The sequence below is a fragment of the Lemur catta genome, chromosome 5 (genome assembly GCF_020740605.2).
Source record: "Lemur catta isolate mLemCat1 chromosome 5, mLemCat1.pri, whole genome shotgun sequence".
Lineage (NCBI taxonomy): Eukaryota > Metazoa > Chordata > Mammalia > Primates > Lemuridae > Lemur > Lemur catta.
In genome coordinates, this window is record NC_059132.1 from 100,354,973 (window position 1) to 100,376,817 (window position 21,845).

Genomic DNA, 21,845 nt, shown 5'->3' on the forward strand with positions numbered 1-21,845 from the left:
TGTGATCAAAAAAGCAAGAGACTGGGCGCTAAAAACAAACGATGATTATCATAGAATGGGAGTTTTGAAAATGACGGCTTGTTTTCTTTTGGTATTTTCTCACAAATACCAACCCCCTGCTATTTGTTACTGAGTGGGAAGCAGGATGACACAGTGTCTTCCTCAGCGAGCACAAAACCCTCTTCCAGGGAATGATCTGGTTCGACCCTCAAGGAGTCAAATGGCCCGTGGGAATGCATTCACGTTGCTTGAGTTTTCTCCAAAATCCAGTCCACGTACTCGACCACGTTGGTGTAAACACCTGGCCGCTCCCTTTGAGCACAGCCTTCGCCCCAGCTGGTGATGCCCACCAAGTGCCAGATCTCATCGTGTTTGCAGGACAGGGGGCCCCCCGAGTCTCCCTGTGGCAAGGGGAGAAAAAGCAAGGCACACAGATCAGTTCAGACGCTTCCCAGCTTAAATACATTCTGCTCTTGTCCTGGATCTTTGATGCGCTTCAAAGAACCTGATTGCTTTTCTTCATTTAGCCGGACTATCCATTTTAGATTTCAGAACAAGTAAAACAAATACTCTGTGTTCTCTGCTGGTTGGCAGAAGACTGCTTTTTAAAATGCATTAAACATTCCAATTTGAATATATTCAATTGGTGGAGAACATTGTTACCTTACAAGCATCCTTCCTGCCTTCCTTGTAGCCGGCACAGATCATCTTATTGGTTATTTTGTGCCTTCTGTATCTCATCTGGCATTCTTCCTTTGCCACTAAGGGTATATTGGCTTTCTGGAGAGTGTTTTGTATTTTGTCTAAAAAAAATTTTGGTTTTGGTTAGTGGATTAACTATATGTTATATATGTAAATATATATGTATATACTTAAAATCAAAATCATACCTATATAAAAATCTGGAAAGAAAAAATATTAGGTTTATCTCTCAGACCTTTTATAATTACAAGTGTAAAGATGACGTTATTCCCACTATTGCATGCACCACTGTGTGAGTGTTAATTAAGTTCAAAAATTAATTATGACTCTAACTGGAATTACTTCTCAGAGAAAGTAATTGGATAACAGTCTAGAACATTTACTGAAAAGTTCTAAGTTTCCCACTAAATTTCATTAAGCAAAATGAGTCTTTAAAGAGATTTAGTCATATTTAAAATTTCCAATCATTCAGAGGTGGTACCATCCTCACTTGAGTGATTTTTGTCTTTCCGTCTTTATTAATACACTTCCTGCAATTGAGTAGTGTGATTTTACTTGCATTTTAGCTCTATAACTTGATAGAGCAGAAAAGGTTAAATGTTTTGCTTGTAGGATGGAGCGTATATAAAAACATCATTTTTTTACCTCTTAATTTTCTGTACCCCCATCCAGTCACCCAGCAGTCCGTGTATGTTACATGTCTATCTCCTTTTGAAGGTAGGCATATGGGTCGCTGAGAATCTAAATTTTAAAAATCATAGTTTAGTGATCAGAAGCAAAATATATCTTCTTTTCCAGAAGAGATTATCTTCTTTCGCTTTACACTCTGCATTTTTTTTTAATTTATTATATTCGTTTTGTTTTGTTTTTGCCTTATGGTCATGTATTTTCATCTCTCATGCTCAGCATCACCTGTCACTCGCCCCAGCGTGAGGGTCTAGAGGGACAAGCCACACCCTCCCCACTGGTCCTTCACGCTCACTAGGTTTGGCGTCCTGTGCAAGGGGCTCCATCGCTCCCACCTTCTGTCCTTTCATCCCTAAGAGGCAGATGTTAGATTAAATTATCTTTCCATAGCCTATAAAATTATGTCATTCACACACAACTGACAAAGACTGAAGACAACTTATCTCTTCACCCATCCTCCAAAAATAAGTTTCAATAACCAGGAAAGAGCATCACCCTGAACAGACTGAACGACCAGCTTCCCCAACCCTCTCCTGACAACCATGGAGATTGGTAGGGTCAGGCCAAGAATCTGGTAAGCTTAAACATTTTTCTCTAGGTCACCACTCTAGGTAACTTTCCAATTAAAATTCCACATACCTGTGTAATTCATTGTTGTTTCCAGTTTCAACAAGGCGATATCATACCCGCTTTCTGCCGTTTTATATTGATCATGAACTATTATTTCTTGAACCCCAAAGAAAGGTGTATCCTCTTTTATTTCAGATTGATTTAAAATGCCACTATACACACGCAAAATTTTAGGTGACTCTAGCCTAAGGAACAAACAGAGGGAAAGAAATTTCCTTTACTAAGTCATTCCCAGACGTTTTGAGCTGTACAGCTATTTAACTGGCTGTTATTAATACTTTTCTGCCAGTGGTGAGCTTTTAGATGGAAAACAGTGATTTCATCTTAAGACTTTTTCAGTTGCCCTATAAAGAAGATCCTGAGCTAGTATTTACTTTATATTAAACACAGAAAAATGAAGGAATGCTCTTTCCACTCTCCAACACACACACACACAGACACACACAGACACACAAACAAACCCATGAAGAGTACGTACAGGATTTAGTTCCACCCTGCCATTGACTAGCTGCGACCTTGAGAAATTCACCTGGACTTCCTGGTACTCCGTTTTCCCATACATAAAAGGTAAATGGAGCTATTGATCTCAAATGTATCCTCGAGTTATAATATGAGTGTGCTGCATAGTGATTAAAAATACAAACTAAAGCAAACACACAAAACTATGTGTGGAGTCAACTCAGAGGATATAAAATGGCAAAAAAGAAGTCTGGCCAACTAAAATCCCTGGGATACGTATGTTCCCCAGCTGGAGCCTTTATGTTTGACCAATATTGAAAGTGATCTATGTGGGAAATTCAAGGATAAATAATGAACCCTTTCTGTATTTAAACACACACAGTGCAAGGGAGAGAGAGATTGAGAGAGAGGGAAGGTATGGAATATAGGAGTCAGAGAATGGGAAATTCTCTGTGAGTTTAATTCTGGACCCCATGTGAAGAACGATGCGAGGAAGGTGATATTTCTAAAATGAAATAACAACAAAGCCCCTGAGGCTGTACACGCACCTGAACGGGCAAGTGGAGCAGCGCGCAAACAGCCACGTTCCTGCACCTGCTCTGAGGCTGGTAGACCAGGAGTGGCTCTTCCTTTTTTTGCTCCCCCCCAGTCCCCAAACCAAAGAAATAAATGAATTACTAGAAAATTAATTTATTAATAGCAAAAAGGATAATTAAATTTTAAAAGTATTTATTTACTAATATGCTAGTAATAGATTGCATATGCGTGTGAGGATGATGAACTAATAAAACCAGCAGTGGTACTGACCCATAGAAACAGTGAGCGGCTGTCAATATCCACTGGTTCCCAATGATGGAGCCTCCGCACAGGTGTCTCTGTGTGGGCGACATGATGTGCAGAGTGATCTGCCACGGCCACTCCCCGTGAACAGACGTGGTTCCCCCTACGATCCTGGGCTTGATTTTGGTTGTACATTCTACAACAGAAAGATTGCAGTGAGTAGCTTCTACATCTTTCTTTGCCACCAGTAAGCATGTTCCTTCAGGAGCAAAAGGAAGAAAAGTTTTCTTCAATTCAGTAGTTTACCATGACCTTGAGTTGCAGAGACTTTATAGTCAAGTCCGAAAAACAAAGCATGCGCATAAAGATGGAAGTGACTAAGTCACTTTGTCATTACACATCCTAAAGAACGCTGCCCTCCTTGTCTGGTACTATGAGCCCTCTGATCCTCCTTCTAAGGATAACTTTGATGAATTTTTTAAAGCAGTGGTTGTCAAGTGCAATTCCCAGACCAACAGCCTCACCTGGGAACCCGTTAAAAATGCAAATTCTTGAGCCCCACCTCAGACCCAGTGAATGGGGACATGCAGCGGTGAGGCTCAACACTGGGTGTTGTAACAGCCCTGCTGCAGCATGGGGACTGCTGTTATAAAGACAAGGGGGCTCCTTCCACTCAGTTTGCTGCCTTTGTCTAATTTTTCCCCCATCCCTTCAACTCAGGCCAACCTTGGCTCCCAGTCACTCCCATCCTATCTGCGTCCAAACCAGGACGGACCTTCTGTTTGTGAACTTCTGCCCTTTGGCCTTGTTGACAGTTTGAGGTTCTCTTGGGCCAACCTTGGGACTTTCCGGGGACTTTGACTCAGACTCATCCCTCTGTTTCTTTCTCCTCTTGGCTGCCCTGGACAGGACAGCAGTCCCCTTTCTTTCTACTTCCTGGGATGTCGAACCTGAGAAGCCACTCCCTAGATGGAGCCCGGCCCATTCTGCCGCAGAACCCAGACAGCATGGGACGGAGGGGTTGGTGGACAGCAGTGTTCCAGAGCAGTGCAAGTCAAGCCTTCATGCACATCTGGGTCACCTGGGAAGTTTGTAAAATGCAATTCTGATTCAATGTGTCTATGCGGTGCTGAAATTCTTTCTGACAAGCTCCCGGGTGATGCCAGTGTGCCCACACCACACTTGCAGTGGACAGGCTCAGGGGATCAGAGAAGCTCGTGTCCTTCGCTAAGGGAGGAGCATAAAGTTGGCAGAAGAGTCACTAGGAAAAAGTCGAGTCCTACACGGCCCCGTTCACTAGTTTTATGGGTGTGAAAAAACCTCTCTAGGCTTTTTTTTTTTTTCCCCTCAATAGGAAAATAAGTTTATAACTCTGGGGTAGATTTCACACAGAAGGAGAGGACAGGAAAAGGAGTTTTGAAGGAAATGATGGCTCACAGCAAGCTGGGATAAGAAAGAGCATGACGTGTTAGTGGAAGCTTAAGCAGAGTGTTCTCATTCAAGAGTGGACGTTAGTTTTGGAGGGCCCTTTTGAAGATTTTAGCTATACTCTAGAATTTCTGGGAAGCTCTTATAGTTTGCCAGCTGGGAAGTCGGCATAAGGGCAAAGTTAGAAAAATTAATAGGGAAGTAGTAACCAAGGTATGTTATAAATAACTCAGTAAAGACCTTATTTAGGCACAGGTCACAGATCTTGATGTTCATTCTCTTTTGTTTCTCAGTTTAAGCAGAATGCTGAAATTATCTGTGTTTAGCATCACATTTTGTGTTAAGAAATGCCTCTTTTAATGGCATTGCTATCTGTCTTCAGAAAGTTAAGTTATATTGTAGACCCATGACAGTACAGGACATGACAAATATCTCAGTTAGTTGTTCCCTTTCATATTAGAGTGTTATTTCATCTAATATGGTGCAGTAAAACCTAGTTATCTAATTCACTTCTTTCAGAAGGTGTACTGAAAAGACATAAGATTATATTTTCCTTTATCTTACATGTTCTCCTGCAGCTATCAATCTACACCTGATATATTCTGCAACCGCTACAGGCCAGAGTTTATAAATTCAACAGAGAAGAACATAATGAAGAGGGAAGGGTGGACAATGGAGTCTGCAATTTATCAAGGTGTTAAGTGCTGATGTTGTTATGTCAACATCACTTAACAACAAAATTTGCTAAGTGTTCCCTCTAATGCTCAGAAGTAGAACTAAGACAACAGAATTATTTTGAATGCTCCTTCTTGTCTTTATTGTCTTACCAATAAATTAGGTAAATTTATTGTGAGTGAAACAGAGAATTATGAGATACAACTTAATTGACTGGATTTTTAAAGAGGTTTGAGCCATCCAAAGATTCTCATGAGAGCCCCTCTAAATTCTAGGAAGGTATAATTTGTGACTTAGAATACTAGTGTTGGATGCAATAAAACATCTTTATGTTCTACAAAACAAGTTCTCAGAAGTTAAGGATTGAGTCACCTTCTCAGCACAGTGGATAATCTGACTCAAATGATTTGTATATTTCTAAAACTATTACAAAGCATGAGTATCACTTCCATTTGATTCATTCGATCTCAGTGGCATCTTAGTTTATAGAGCATTCTTCCATTGGACATTTAGCAATAAACAATCTAAGAACATGTAGCTTTATGAAAATCAATAAATAGTAAAGCTATAATAGGTTGCTATGGTAATTTAGGGAGGAGTATTCATGGCATGTTCTTTCCTATTGGGGGTTCTGTCCTTGAGAACAATTGTATTTGCCTACAAACCATTTCTTGCTGCTACGCTCAGAAACTGGCCACTGGGATGGAAATATTGCTGATCCAACTTTTATTGTAACTTTTATGTTATTATAGATCTTTTATAATCTAGACAATTTTTTTATTTCCACCCTACCACACTCATTGCTATGAATTAGTAAAGTTTTACCTTAACTTTTGCCAAAATATTCATAAGTCTACAGAACTCCTGCAGGGAATCTGCAAGAATGAAAACCCGTGAAAAGAAATTACGTAATTTTTTGAACATATGATCATATTTATGTTTTACTTAAAAATCAAGTAGCAGTCAACGGGAAGAAAATGAGTAATTTGATTAACCAGGGTGCTGGCTGATATTTTGAATATAAAGGACAATAAGATAAATAAAAGCCTTGACAACAGGAAGCAGATGTGAGAGTGTTGGTTCAGTGTGAGTCCCACCATGAAATACTAGTTGTATAAATACGTCAAATTAAAACACACATTCAATTCATAGCAGGCAATGGAGGGTTTAGTCAAGACCCAATATTTACTTTTAAAACATGATCAGCTTGGATCATAGGAGTGAAAATAACAGAAAATTGCTAAATTTGTTATTTTACTAATTTCCTCCCCTCTGTGGCTATTATTGGCTCTCCTATGCAACGTATTCAGTATAGAACAATTCCTTCAGGTATATTTTTTTTCAAGTGACATCATACTCACCATTATCCATTTTACATAACCTTAATGTATATCCAGAGACGCCTCCTCTCCCGTGAAGTATTTTAGTTGGAGATCCATTTGAAGAAAGTTTTAAGTAACATTTGCCCCTACAGTTGGAAACAAAATGGCATAAACACAATGCACCTGGCAAATAGGTGAGACAGAGGCATCTATGTAACCCATAATATGCCTTACTTCTCTTCGTTGCAAGATCCTTGAGATGGGGAATAGGTAAAAAACTGGCAGCGGATGGCGTTGGTGCACATTTTCTGGCAGGCCTCATGACCTTTCACATCAACTATGTCCAGCTCTTCTCCCAAGAAGTGAGTGTTGTGGTAAAACGAAGAATGGCAGAACACTAGACAGCAAATCACACAGCAGACATGAGACATACCCTCAGCATTCAGCAGCCGCCTCAGATTTGTCGATCTCATTCAAAATAAAGTACTTGCACTGTTCACCTGGGATGCTGTGTCTGCAGTTTTGTAGCCCAAAACCGGAAAGAGCTTTGCTCTTCGTGATGCGTGTACTTGGTAATCCACTCTCAGATGTTTTAAGGAGACAAAGATTTCTAACAACAAAAGGGGGAATAAAAATATATCATATCAAACATGTGGAAGAAAAAAACATTTTTTACAGCACATGAAGAAGTTTGCAAAGTTAGCTCATGTTAGCACTTAACAGCAAAGATTTTAGTACTTTGAAAAGTACACTTCTCGAATCACTGAGCCACACCTCAGGATCTGTGGATGGTAGACAAATTTTCAAAAGTGAACCACCTTGTTCTGTAAAAATTTTCTGAGTTTGCTCTATTGCCAATGTGCCTAGTATCTTACTTTTTTATTTCTTTCCTTTTAACACTCCCAGCCTATCTGTCTCAAAGATTCAAGTATTTTCATGCTTCCTAGAAATCTCGTATCCAGGGTTGCTCCAGGTGTGTAAGGGATAAGTGAGATCCATCGCTGCCTCCACACCCTGAAAGCCTCTCCCTGGAAGGAAATGAATTTTCCTAAGTAGCACAGAATCGAAGTCTAAAGCAGAGCTGCCCAGGAGAACTTTCCACAATGCTGGAAATATCCTAGATCTCTGCCATCCAATTCAGTAGCCACATGTGGCTAGTGAGGGCTTGAAATGTAGCTAATATAGCTGAGGAAGAGAAGTTTTAGTTTCATTTAATTTTAATTAATTTTTAAATTTAAATATCCAAGTCTTGGCTTGTAACAGTCATGTTTCTATCACATTCTATATTAAAGATCAAATGTGTTACTCCTCTTATAGGTATTGATTGGCAATTTAGAAAAGGAAATAAGACAAAGAAAAAGAGCAGTGATTAACACAAAATTACAAATTACAAAGGCATCTTTCTAATTCCTGAATTTTTTATGCCTCAGGGCTTAATCTTTGGACCTACGTTCTTCTCTGTCTACACTGAATCCCGTGATAATCTCACTAATCCCATGGCTTTAATTACCAGCTGTGTGCTGGTGACAGTCAAACACAGATCTAAACCTATCTTCTGAATTTACTCCTACTTCCAGTTGCCAGTGCAGAATTTCCGCTGGACGCCTAACCGGCTTCTCTTCCCCCTGGACTCTGCTCCTCAGAAGATGTTCCACACCTCAGTCATTGGCATTTCCACCCTTCCAATTCCCTGGGCCAAAGTCCCCAAGATCTCATTGACTCTTTCTTTCCTTCACGGGCCGCATCCAACCCCTGAGCAAAGCTTATTGGCTCTCCGTTGACCATGTATTTCAGTCTGATCACTGTGCTCTCGCCTCCACTCTGGTCCAAGTAGGCAAGGTTTCCATGTATTTAGTTCACTAACAGCATCCACAGTATTTAAAACAATGCCTAATCTATAATGGGCAGCAGATACATTCTATTAAATTGGTTTAGTGAATGAAAATAACAGATATCTTTTTGTGCGACAGACCTGGGGCTTCTGAAATGACAGCCTCAGGTCATTTCAGACTGAGAGGACAGATTGCTGGACTGCCCCGGGGACACACTCCTCAGTGGTGGGCGGTCAAGCCAAGCAAACACCCAGGGCTCTGAGAGTTCTGATTCAGATGATAATATGGAATCTAGGTTTTGAAGCTGACTTAACCTTCTGATTTTTGCTTTTTAGTGAATCTTGTTAATGAGAGACAGGAATCTTAGCGATGGTCTCTTTCATGGTCAAAGAAATTTCTCTGCTTTTTATCATGTCCTGTGTTAATTTCCATTGGTAGGGAAATAGGGCCTCAATTCTCAAACCCTCGTCCACCACCACCCAACCTGGTTGATGGAGGCTTTCATTTCCATCTCTCTCTCTCTCCACTTTGAATCTGACTTCTCACATTTCCAGCTCTTTCTGCCCCTGGTTCAATTATCTTAAACAAGGCACTGGGCTGAATTGCCTCTGAACGGTCATTCTCACTCTCTTCATTCCATTTAGAACCAGACAACTCTCCCTTGCTGAAGGCAGAGACCTCCCCAAGCTGAAGAAAAGCAGGAGTCCTTGGTAACTTCGGATTCCTGGTCTGTATGTGGGGGATAGGCAGGGGGCGGAGCTAGGAATTCTTCTTTGCAACTTTCATCCTATACAGACATTTAGATTAAATTTTTAGTTGCTCAGAATTGTTAACGATGGATTTTGATCAACTGTTTTTAAAAGACAACAAATTACCCTTGATCATAGCTTCTCACCTTTGGGATTCTTTTGGCCATTCTTGGGAAAAGAAGGTAAAAAACAAACAGTTGGGATGATGAGTACAAATGCGGCGACAGACAAAAACATCTGGGGCCACCACGCTGTCGATGTTGCTGTCTGCAAACACCGTGCCGGGGAAAATGTCCCTGATACAAGCTGTACGACAGAAGAAACGACGTCAGGAGATCAGTTCACCAGCAGAATCAGGAAAATTCCAGTCGTAGTATTTGTAAATTCCATATTAAAAATTTAAGTTTACCCCGAGGTCTTTAAAATGATTTTTAATTTAGAAAAAACGAAGAGGTTATTTTAAACTTGAAACTCAGATATAAGCTCTAACTATGCAGGACATAATGAAATCGATCACATGAAGCAGGTAAAAGACCGTTGGGTCCATTTCATCTGTGAGCATAAGTCGGTATCCTAAGTTAGATCTATTGCGCATATCACTGGCATCGTACATATTTAGCGGTTAAACTACTACCTTAAGAAAACGATAGTTACCCAGATTAGAAAGCGCACAGGACTTCAGTGAAAACCCAGACACCACTTTACTGAGCTTCGTTATTCTAGTTGGTGTCCCTGTTTGGGTGTACTTCAACAGACAAATGTTACTGCATGAAAAGAAAAAGGAAAAAAAAGGTCTTACTCCTCCAACTGCAAGGAGGAAAAAACATGAGATGATGAGAAATTCCCATTTGGAGAGAGGACTTGGGCGTTATAATGAAGGAACACCCCAGAGAAGCATCGATCTGAGAGGCTGAGTGGCTAAGCTGGAGCCCCAGCCCCGCTGCTAGGCACCTGGTGGTCCTGTGAACTTTGTTAACTTTATTCTTCATCAGTAAAATGACATCTTGAGGAGGGTATGACAGGAAGGGTAGGAGTGTCTGAATGGGTGGCTTCTCAAGCCCTCCTCACTGTTAAGGCTTTAACTTTTTTATGGTGCCCAGGGACCCCCACTTTCTTGGCTTATGGCTCATACTGTGCTAAGTCTTAGATATAAAAGATGTCGTCTGAGCTGAGCTAAAGCCAAGCCATGGAAGACTAACGACTAATTTGGGGGGCGGGGGTTGTGTTTTTTTTTTTTTATCATTGCTGTTTTTGAAATAAATCTTTGATGCTTTGTTTGCTTTCTACTTACCTCCTGTTTGTGACTGTGGAAAGCAGAATGTTAAAATCCAATGTTAAAACCCAAATATTAGCAATTTGAACTTTTTTCACTTGTTTCATTGGACTCCAGATACACTCCACTATGCAAATCTACATGATCTCAAATATTCTTAAATATGCAAATTAATAATGTTTCCCTTACACATTTTTAAAGATGACAACATAGATATAGTCATTAGAGAGGAGATAATTTTTATATCATTTCACAACAGATTTATCCCTGAAATATTTCAAAATCCAGTATGGAGCAGGATAAAACTTTTCACATGAGCTTTAATTATTCTGTCATACACGAGGAACTGCTGTTTAGAGAGATAGATGAGTAGGTATTATTTTTTGTTTCTATAGGGTTAGGCTGTAACACCACTTAGGCTAGGAAGGAACACTTGGAGCTCTTTCAAAATTACAATGTAAAAGCATAGGAGTTTCACTATCATGAGAGCAAACAGACAACCTACAGAATGGGAGAAAATATTCGCATGCAACACATTCAAAAAAGGGCTGATAACTAGAATCTATTTAGAACTCAGGAAAATCAGCAAGAAAAAATCAAATGACCCTATCAAAAAGTGGGCAAAGGATATGAACAGGAACTTTTCAAAAGAATACAGAATAAACATGAAAAAACGTTCAGCATCTCTAATCATCAGGGAAATGCAAATCAAAACCACAATGAGATATCACTTATTTCCAGTGAGAATGGCCTTTACCAAAAAGTTCCAAAACAATAAATGTTGGCATGGATGTGGAGAGACAGGAACACTCGTGCACTGCTGGTGGGACTGCAAACTAGTGCAACCTCTGTGGAAAGCAATATGGAGATACCTTAAAGAGATACGAGTAGATCTACCATTTGCTCCAGCAATCCTATTACTGGGCATCTACCCAAAAGAACAAAAGACATTCTATAAAAAAGACATCTGCACTCGAATGTTTATAGCAGCACAATTCACAATTGCAAAGATGTGGAAACAACCCAAGTGCCCATCAATACATGAATGGATTAATAAAATGTGGTATATGTATATCATGGAGTACTACTCAGCTATAAGAAACAATGATGATATAGCACCTCTTGTGTTATCCTGATAGAGCTGGAACCCATTCTACTAAGTGAAGTATCCTAAGAATGGAAAAATAAGCACCACATGTACTCACCATCAAATTGGTTTTAACTGATCAACACCTAAGTGCACATACAGGAATAACATTCACTGGGCTTCAGGCACATGGGAAGGGGGAGGAAGGGATGGGTATATACATACATAATGAGTGCCATGTGCACCATCTGGGGGATGGACATGCTTGAAGCTCTGAAGAGGGTGGGGCGGCAGGGGCAATATACGTAACCTAAACATTTGTACCCCCATAATATGCTGAAATAAATAATTAATTAATTAAAAAAAGAAAAGAAGAAAAATAATAGTATCTTCTCTAGGAGTTACTACAAGCATAGGCGTCTCAAAATTACAATGTAAAAGCATAGAGCTTTTGTAATTATCTAGGACATAGATCAAGGGTATGTACTTTTTCTAACAGTGTCACTAAAAGACAGACTCCTTACCATAAATGAAATGCATCCAAATTGGGCTTTAGATGTACTTTTCATGAAGAGAACTGTAAGTTTTATTATAGAAATTTCTTTTAAGGATTAAAAAATTGGGGGCATTAAGTTGATGACAAAAAAATTTTACTGAGTCATCGCTTTGCTTTTCGTTGGCCACTCTAACGTCCTCGGGCTCAACTTACAGCTCACTCACCGATGCTCCACGCTGGGAAACCACCTTGTCGCATATGTAAAAAAGTGACAGTGGCTGTCATCTGTGCACCTCTCTTGGCATTCCTGAGCATCCTTGGCGACGGAGCTGTTGTAGTTTATTCCCTTCATGTCTAGGTCCACATAAATGTCTTTGTTGCAAGCTGGGAATAAAAGCAGAAATCATGGGCTCGCTCCAGATTCCAAGGGCAACAGCTGTAGTTCTACCTCAGCCACTGTCCTCCTTACTTCTTTTCACTCACTTTTCCTTTGTTTTTATTTTAATCTGTGAAATTCCTATTCTCACATGGGAGCAGTGAAAGAATGCCAATGTCCTTCTTATAGGGCATCAGTTTTAGACTTGGACATTCGCATTTCTATTTTCTGACCTTGCCTCTCCTCTCCTGAGTTCACGGATTGATTCATTAATTAATCAATTCCAGTGTCTGTTTCACTATTAAGACAAGTGTCACCCCAACCTTTATATTTGCCTCCGTTGGTTTGAATTGATATGTTTAACACAGACTTTCGTGTAAAATTTTAAGCTGGGAAGGAGAAAGAAATATATGAATGATGAGAACGGAGGTAGTAAGATACATCCTTCTATGAAGTAAAGAAACTTGAATGAATTGTGATGTGTGTGGGGGGGTGTGGACGCGCATGCATATATGCTAGTTTTTATTCTACACTAAAAGTGCTTTGTTAGGGGAGTTTATTTCCACATAGCAGTGCTTTGTTTTATAGCCATAAAACTCTATTTGATGCAACTCTATGTATATATCACAATAACTAGCATTTATTAATTCTAACAAGACATCTTACCACTTATTTGGTGTGAGCATTGCTTGAAAGAATACCCAGAAATTGCTCCTGTCCTATTCACCCTTGGCAGTGTTTCTGTAACACTGTCTTTCAGGACACAAGTAAACCTGTTTTTAAAAAAATAACATTATATTTTAAAATAATGAGTATTAAAAGTCAGCATAGAAAGTGAAAAAGAAGGAAACAAACTATCTCATGCCAAAACAAATATTTTCTTAGCAAGACTGTGAGTTTGTTTTTCCTTCCAACATCCTTACATTTAAGAAACCACATGGACTGCTTCCTAGCAGGAAACCAACACAAGTAGGTAAACTATGACCTGTTGATAAAATATGGTCAAAAATATGCCTGTTTTTGTATAGCCCGTGAGCTAAGAATGATGTTTTTATTTTCAAATGGTTATATTTTAAATGATGATATAAGTACTTCTATAATATCCTTAATTTTGCGTTGGGACAAGTGAAACTATATAAAAGAATTCTTGTTCAGTTTGTTATATTTTTTGTGGAGGATAACACATGTCAAAGTATTTAAGGGTGAAGTGTCATAATGTTTTAAAATTACTTTAGATGGTTAAGCATATATACATAGATAGGTAGGAAAAGGAAAAATTGCAGAGTCTTGGTGGTAGCAGCAGATCATTGTACTGGATTATTTTTTCAAATTATCTTTATGAATGTTTAATTTTTTTTATAAAATAGCCAAGGGAAGTTCCAGTTTAAAGCATATCAAATATCAATAACCAATAGAAAAGTAAAGAGCAAAAAGATTAAGAAGCATAAAAGTAGAGAAAGAGAGAAAATGTACCATTAATATTGAGACCACAAGAGAGGTTGGAAAGTCTGCACTAAAAGGCATATTTATTCCCTCTTAATCTGCCTGAGAACTATTTTTTCTGTAATATTTAATATTTCAATTGAAGGACAATGTGTTTTCCAATTGTTAATATTCAGTTTTATAAAATGGCAGATGGAAATGTCTGAATAGTAATCCTCCGGTAAAATCTCTTTCCTCTACGCAGACAAGCAGACATTTACCATTCAGTAGGATCTTGGGATGGTGACTCAGCCACAAAAGTGAAGAGCAAGCATCTTGGGTGGTAGGTGCAGACTACTTGGCAGTACTTGGCGCTTGGCGTAAAAACAGTAGTGATGTCTCCTCCTTCAAAGTAGGTATCTTCCAACAGCGTAGTCACACATTCTATGATGCAATACATGGCACAGGTTATGTTGGATTTTAGTGGGCACATATCTAATTAGTCAATAATCTCACAAAGGCAAAGCAAGTAGGTCTACTTAACAGGAAATATGCCCAAATTTGGAAATCCAGGCAATCAACACTTTCATGTTAGTTTATTGATGAACAGTCTCTAATGGAGAGGAAGATCACAAAGTGGTACACTGACTTCAGTGGAACTGTGCTTATGAGTGATTTTCTTGGAGACAAGATGTGATTTGTGTGTGGGTCATTGAATCATTTCTCGGCTCTATATTGGCAAAAGCTGCTCTTTAGCATCGCAGCCAGATTTAGAATGGGCTTCTGCTTCTCTCTTTCCCAACTGCTGCTCTCTGTCCAAACTCTGTGCTTACATGAAACAAAGGCTCCGGAGTGATCATTTTCCATAGCATCTGATGGCCCTGGGTGCGATAACACATCCTCACCCCAAGCTCTCTGTTGCTTCCAAATGATCGGCATGGCCACCCCTCATTCATGGAGAGTCTATTGTCACTTCCAAATATTCCCACTGACCATGAAAACCACACCTTTGGGGCAAAGCAATTGTGCTACATTAAAATATTACTTTTAAGAAGAATATTAATTATTTGGTAAATCAAATACATTTTCTAATTGCAATACATGTGATAGTTCTCTTAGACTATATGCCTACTAATTGGATTGTTTAATTTTACAAGGTACAATGATTTTCAAAATGCAAATATAGCTTCTAGTGCCAGTAAAAACTGGTTAAATCTGCTTGTTTCTGTGAAGTAGCAAGTGCTTGTTTTTGTATATTGACATTGTATTCAGATTTCTTGCTAATTTAATTTGCTGGCCTAAGTAATTTATGTGGTGATTATTTTGAATTGTTCTAAATACACAATCAGGCCGGGCGCGGTGGCTCACACCTGTAATCCTAGCACTCTGGGAGGCCAAGGCAGGTAGATCACTCGAGGTCAGGAGTTCGACACCAGCCTGAGCAAGAGTGAGACCCCATCTCTACTAAAAATAGAAAGAAATTATCTGGCCAACTAAAAATATATATAGAAAAAATTATCTGGGCATGGTGGCGCATGCCTATAGTCCCAGCTACTTGGGAGGCTGAGGCAGGAGGATCACTTAAGCCCAGAAGTTTGAGGTTGCTGTGAGCTAGGCTGATGCCACAGCACTCACTCTAGCCCGGGCAACAGCGAGACTCTGTCTCAAAAAAAAAAAAAAATACACAATCATATCATCTGTGACCAATGAAAGTTTATTTCCTTCTGGTCTTTTGCTTTTTATTTCTTTTTCTTTCCTTACTGTGCTGACTAGGAATTCCAGTACATTACTTAATGGAAATAACAGTGGGTATTCTTGTCTTAATCTCAACCCCTTGGGAAAGCTTTCAATATTTCATTATTATGTATCAGTTTTCTTAAAGAATTTTGGATTGGATTTTTTGTTTGTTTAAAATACCCTTTAATAGCTGAGGAAAATTCCCTTCTATTTCCAGTTTATTAAGAGTTTGTATCATTAATAGAATTTAATAAAATATTTTTCTGTGTATATTGATTTTTAAAAATTATTTTTGCTTTTTATTGTGGTAAAATATAACATAACATGCATCATTTCAATCATTTTTATTTACATTGCTGTGCAACTATCAACACCATTCATCTCCAGAAATTTTCAATGTTCCCAACTGAAGCTCTGTAGCCATTAAATACTTACTCTCCCTTCCCCTTCTCCCTCAGAGCCTGGTAACTGCTATTCTAATTTCTGTCCCCATGGAATTTACTACTCTTTATATAAGGTACTTTATATAAGTAGAATCATACTGCATTTGTTCTTATGTGACTGGCTTATTTCACTTCACGTAATATCTTCAAGATTCATCCACACAGGGTAGCATATGTCAGAATTTCCTTCCTTTTTAAGGCTGAATAATATTCCATTGTATGTATGTACCACATTTTGTTTATCCATTCATCTGTTGGTAAACACAGGGCTGCTTCCACCTTTCGGCTATTGTAAATAATGCTGCTATGAACGGAAGTGCACAGATACATTTGTTTGGGTCCTTGCTTTTACTTCTTTTGGGTATATAACCAAAAGTAGTGCATCTATTGACTTTTGAATGTTAAACCAACTTTTCATTCCTGGAATAAGCCCAACTTTGTCATGATATAATAATGTAATCATCCTTTAATTTTTTTTTAGAATACTGCTGGATTAAGTTTGGTAATATTTTGTTTAGGATATTTGCATATATGTTCATGAGAAAAAAGAACTGTGAGTTTTTTCTTTCCCACAATGTCCCTGACAGGTTTTGGTATCAAGACTATATTGACCTTATAAAACGGGTTGGAGAGTGTGATTGTGTTGACCTCCTCTAATATATGTTTGTTTTCCATTTAATTGATTTCTTCTATTTATTTTTTTCTGCCTTCTAGTTTTTTTGCACTTAATTTGCCCTTCTCTTTCTACCTTCTTGATCTGTATTTTTATATTATTATTTTTAAACTTTTCTCTATTCTAATGTATAATATAAATCTATGTATTTGATCTCAGCACTGATTTAGCTACAGCCCAATGTTATTAAGTATGAAAAGTCTTGATTTCCTTAAGTACTAAGTTTTGCAGTTGATATCTCTGACATTTCACTTTGACACTTCTAGTTTTATTTTTATTGTGAAGGTACATCCTCATTCTCTCAAACGCACTTTTTGGCTTGTGATTATTTTTCCAATTTTTTTAGAACAAGTTTTGTGGAACTATGGTTAAGTCAAAAATTCGTGTTATTTTCAAATATGAGTTCCGTCCTGGAACCAATGCAGTGCAGACAGCTGGAAATATCAACGATGTGTTTCTGAAAGATGTTGCTAATGAACACACAGTACATCAATGGTTTTAGAAGTTCTGTTCTAGTGATTTTAATCTTAAAAATGAGCCATGTGAGTGACTTGAGACCAAGGGGGATAATGATGAGCTGAAAGCTGTAGTGGAAATGAATCCATCTCAACCTATGTGTGAATTAGCATTAAGGTTTGACGTTACTATTCTAACAACATTGGACTATTTGAAATAAGTGGGCAAGGTAAAGAAGCTGGGTAGATGAGTACCACATGAGTTAAACAAGCGACAGAAGAGAAATCATCTAGAAGCTTGCCTTTCTTTGCTGTCACGACATAAAGGTGAACCACTTCTACACCATTGTTACTTATGATGAAAAATGGATTCTTCACATGTGCAAGCACTTGGCACAATGGTTGGATAAAGAGGAAGTGCCAAAATACAGTCTAAAACTGCATATTCATCCAAAAAAGCTAATAGTGGCTGTTTGGTGGTCCATTGCTGGTATTATCCATTACAGCTGTATGAAACCTGGTCAAATCAATTACAGTGAATGTCTACTGCAACCAATTGGATGAAATGCTGAGGATGCTTGTGATGACACAGCTGAGATTGGTCAGTAGAGACAGGCCAATCCTCCTGCAAGACAACACTGGACCACATGTCACACAAACAATGCTGCTCAAACTACAGAAGCTGGATTTGGAAATTCTCTGTCATCCACCACATTTACCAGACCTTGCACCAACTGCCTACCACTTTTTCCAGGCTTTGGACTATTTCTTGCAAGAAAAATATTCAATTCTCAACAAGCTGTGGAAAATGCCTTTGTTAATTTCATCGCCACTCACTCTCCAGGCTTCTTCGCTGCTGGCATAAACAAGCTACTGTTAATATGGCAAAACTGTGTCGATAGTTTAGGTGCATACTTTGATTAATTGTACTGCTTCTTGTTTGAGATATAATAAACTACACTTTTGATTTGAAATCAGACATTTCATATTTAATGACCTAATATATTTTCATTAGAATCCAATTCATTTCCTAATTTCCATTGTGATATATTCTTTGACCTATATTTATTTTAAAAGGTCTACTTAATTTTTAAGCATTTGGGGATTTTCCAGTTGCCTTTTTATTATTTTTTAGCTCACATCCATGGTGACTGGGTAACATGTTCCGTATAATTCTAGACCTTGAAAATTTGTTAAGACTTGTTTTAGGACCTCGTATGCGGCCAATTTTTATAAATGTTTCATATGCATGTATAAAGGACATAAATATGTATCCAGTCATCCCTCAGTATTCATGGGGAATTGGTTCCAGGCCCTCCTGAAGACACAAACATCCACGGATGTTTGTGTCTCATAAAATGGCATAGTATTTGCATATAACCTATGTACATCCTTCGTATACTTGAAACCATCTCTGGATGACTTATAATATCTAATACAATGTAAATGCTATGTAAACAGTTGTATGCTGTATTGTTTAGGGAATAATGACAAGAAAAAGTCTGTACATGTTCAGTATAGATGCAATTTTTTTCCAAATATTTTCGATCTGAGGTTGGTTGAATCCATGGATGTGGAGCCCATGGAAACAGAGGGCAGACTGTAAATGCAGTTGTTGGGTCTAGTGTTCAAAATATGTCCACTGAGTTAGCACGGACATGTTTATCCATGAAACAACAATACAATTTCAAAATAATGACAATGAAGGAAAACAATAACTAACTAATAATCTTGTCACCAAGAAAAATAAGATTATGAACTGTACAATTTAACATATTAAGTGGAATTTATTTTATTTTAAATCTCTACTGAGATTTACCATTTTTCACATATGCCAAAAAAAAGAGTTTACTGTGCTTAAAATGCTAGCAATAGTAGCAGAAATTAAATGTAATATATACATAAGTTATTTTTTAAAGGAATGCTTAAGTTTACATTTTAAATAATGAATGAACATGGAGCTAAATAACACTTGTACTAATATATTCTATTGGATGTTGTTTAAGTAATTTATAAACAAATTTAGTGAACTCTATATAGGTGGAGAATTAACAGCAGTGGTTCAATTATTGAGATGCATAAACTATATATGAATATTTATATAACAGTTTTTGCTCCAAAGTTGCTATTGTGTGTGTTGCATTGAATTGACTACTTTGTGGAAAACTGACTAATCAATGAGGCAAATCGAGATATCTGCATTTTAATACTGCTCCTGCATATCATTTAAATGAGTTATATAGATAGAAGGTCCAGATACAGATATGATAGAGACATAAACATAGATTCCTACTATTATGAGCAATCCTTGACCTCAATTTCCTTCCCTGTTTTGAAAACCACAGGAGCCTTAAGCAGAAGATAAATAAAACCATTTTATTTCCTTCCCTGGAGTGGATGGTGTGGATTCTCCCTGATGTGTGGGGACTGTGGGTTTCCTCTCTGGGCCTAATGCCTCCTTGTTTTCCAGTCTACAGGTCAGGAAACCAAGCACTTTCCAGTTCATACTTAAGATGAAGCTCTACTTACCACTAGAAACTGAGGCAAATAAAATGAAATATACCATTTGATACAATAAAATCATCCTGCAAAGAGAAAAATGTGCATGCTTTCAGAACATAAAATGTAAATTTATAATTAGTTTGCTCACATCAAGACTTTCAAGAAGTAGGGAGGGAGAGAGTAGTTAATTCAATAATGTTCACAGGGTTCTTATAATGTTGAATTTTATCTTTCCCGTGTCCTCAGCCCAGCTGTGTGTACAAGACTCAACACCTTCATGGTTCTGCAGAAGCTGGAACCAGCTGGAACCTTCGCTCCCTCCCTCCCTCCCCTCCCACCTCCAGCTCACGATGAATCTGATCCTCATCCTCACCATCTGACCACTCTCCCCACCCCAATTTTCCATCCTGGTTTCCTTTTCCAATTTATTACCTTTCTTTCTATTTTGGGGTCTCTCTCTATATATATCCATAGCTATCAAAAAGCTCTGAATGATTTTCTATTTATGAGATATTCTATTTTCAAAAATTTACTGCAAATCTATTAGTAGACTATCTTGATCACCTATAAATGCCCTTATCCCCCCTTGAACAGACTGCTCTATGAAACACTGACCCGTCAGCAAGACAAGACCTCTCATTCTTCAATATTGTTCTTGAACGTCTTTTTAATTTGCAAATACTTGTTATTGAGTAGAAACTGTTACACTTCTTTCGTTATACATCTCCTCTCAAACTTTCATTCTACATCTCTTCTTAGTAACGATATTAACTAAACATCTCTATTCAATCAGACCATTTAAAAATCAATCATTCTCTACTGTAAAGTTTTTTTTTTTAAATCACCATGGCAGAAAAAGACATTTCAAGGCATTTCAGAGAAATGTTAAATATTAATATTTTTTGAAACCATACCTGAAAATACCTTGTTTGCTTATTTGCTGGGATTCTTAATAAGGATGTTTTCATCTTCCAAAATGGTTTTCATCTTCCTCTAAATGAGCTTGTGTAGGTAATGTTCACTTACCTTTAATATTTACTTTTACTGGTTTCCAATGTTGTGTAACATTGTCTCTTTGTACAACGTATCTGTGAAAGTCCTTAAAATCTCTGCATATCAGAAATGTATCCTGAAAGTTGCTTGCTTTTTCAATACATCTAATTTATTCTTTTTTTTCTTTTATTGCGTATTCAAACAAGTGATGCACACAGAGACATCTGGAGAACTTGAATTCGCCTGTGGCCTCAGCAGTCGGGCAATATGCCTGCTCACCAAGGCTGCGCTCAACCACACGCTCAAACATCAGCTGTTAACCATTAATTCTAGCCTAACTTGAATCCCAGGGTCTAAAAGGAAAACACAGAAAGTCACATGGACTCGCTGAGTTGCAGTACAGTGGAGGGAGGAGACTTCAGATCGGGGGGCTGAGGAATGGGCAGGAAGCAAAGTGCAGACTGACCACAAGTGGGCTGCTCCTGTGGAGTCAGTTTCCCTTTATACAATGTTACCTCGTCAGAGGCCTACGCAGATGTGATTGCTTCTAAGGAACCAACCCCTTTTTATTCTACTTGTGAACACTGAAAGTCTAAAACTTTTTTGAAACAGAATAATATGGAGATTTGATTTGATTTAATTTAATTTAGAACTTGGGACACGAAGCCACAAATGGAGAGCTATAAAGTGACATGTCTAGCTGTCACATGACAAACAATAAAAAAAAAAGATGTCGATTTCCAGAAGGATACCAATCCTTGTCTTGGAGGGAGGCTTCTGGTGGTAGGACCTGTTGTAATTTATAGAGAGGAAAGATTGTGAAATATTTTTTTGGGTTTCACATAGTTATATTTCTGTTAAGAACCTTCCCACTGGCCTTGACGAAGGACTGAAAGCACTGTGGAAGGCATGATAATCCAGGTCCTCTGTTACCCAGACGTATTAATTAGCTTACTAGTCATGCAACTTGAGCAGAAACCAGTCTGTGCCCTGCAAGCCAGCTACCTGCAGATCCTTGGCCAGGTTGATTTATGTCTCCGGGCTTCGGGTTCCTCATTTGTATTAGTAACATTAGCCACTAACTAGCCCTAAGGATTCTTGTGCAGTCCTTTGAAAACCTAACA

The 21,845-nt window shown here is 38.2% G+C and overlaps 1 protein-coding gene across 4 annotated transcripts; it reads right to left on the reverse strand.

Annotated features, from left to right (window-relative positions):
- Window positions 1–56: 56 nt before the first annotated feature.
- On the reverse strand, window positions 57–21,052 carry F11 (coagulation factor XI). Of its 4 annotated transcripts, none has more exons than XM_045552345.1 (15): window positions 20,755–21,052; window positions 19,756–19,811; window positions 14,200–14,362; window positions 13,163–13,269; window positions 12,345–12,504; window positions 9,919–10,028; window positions 9,411–9,570; window positions 7,184–7,293; window positions 6,918–7,080; window positions 6,723–6,829; window positions 3,286–3,454; window positions 2,029–2,204; window positions 1,348–1,443; window positions 664–803; window positions 57–401 (listed from the first exon to the last, which is right to left on the reverse strand). In XM_045552345.1, exons 2-15 carry the CDS (start codon window positions 19,808–19,810, stop codon window positions 240–242), a joined length of 1,878 nt encoding a protein of 625 aa, XP_045408301.1. In that variant the 5' UTR covers window position 19,811; window positions 20,755–21,052; the 3' UTR covers window positions 57–239. The 4 variants fall into 4 exon arrangements, with proteins under 4 accessions (XP_045408301.1, XP_045408300.1, XP_045408303.1 ...); XM_045552344.1 differs by lacking the exon at window positions 20,755–21,052 and adding an exon at window positions 20,643–20,748; XM_045552347.1 differs by lacking the exons at window positions 57–401; window positions 664–803; window positions 1,348–1,443; ... (5 more) ...; window positions 9,919–10,028; window positions 20,755–21,052 and adding an exon at window positions 20,643–20,726 and having other exon boundaries at window positions 9,483–9,570; window positions 12,334–12,504.
- Window positions 21,053–21,845: the final 793 nt, after the last annotated feature.

What these genes read in the sequence shown, in the direction of transcription:
- F11 (XM_045552345.1), bottom strand. Translation starts at nt 19,810, where the DNA reads ATGATTTTATTGTATCAAATGGTATATTTCATTTTATTTGCCTCAGTT. An exon ending in GTTATGTAAAATGGATAATG is followed by an intron (nt 3,455 to 6,722) that starts GTGAGTATGATG and finishes TTTCTGTTGTAG; the next exon opens with AATGTACAACCAAAATCAAG. An exon ending in GCCGCTCACTGTTTCTATGG is followed by an intron (nt 2,205 to 3,285) that starts GTCAGTACCACT and finishes TTTGTTCCTTAG; the next exon opens with GCTAGAGTCACCTAAAATTT.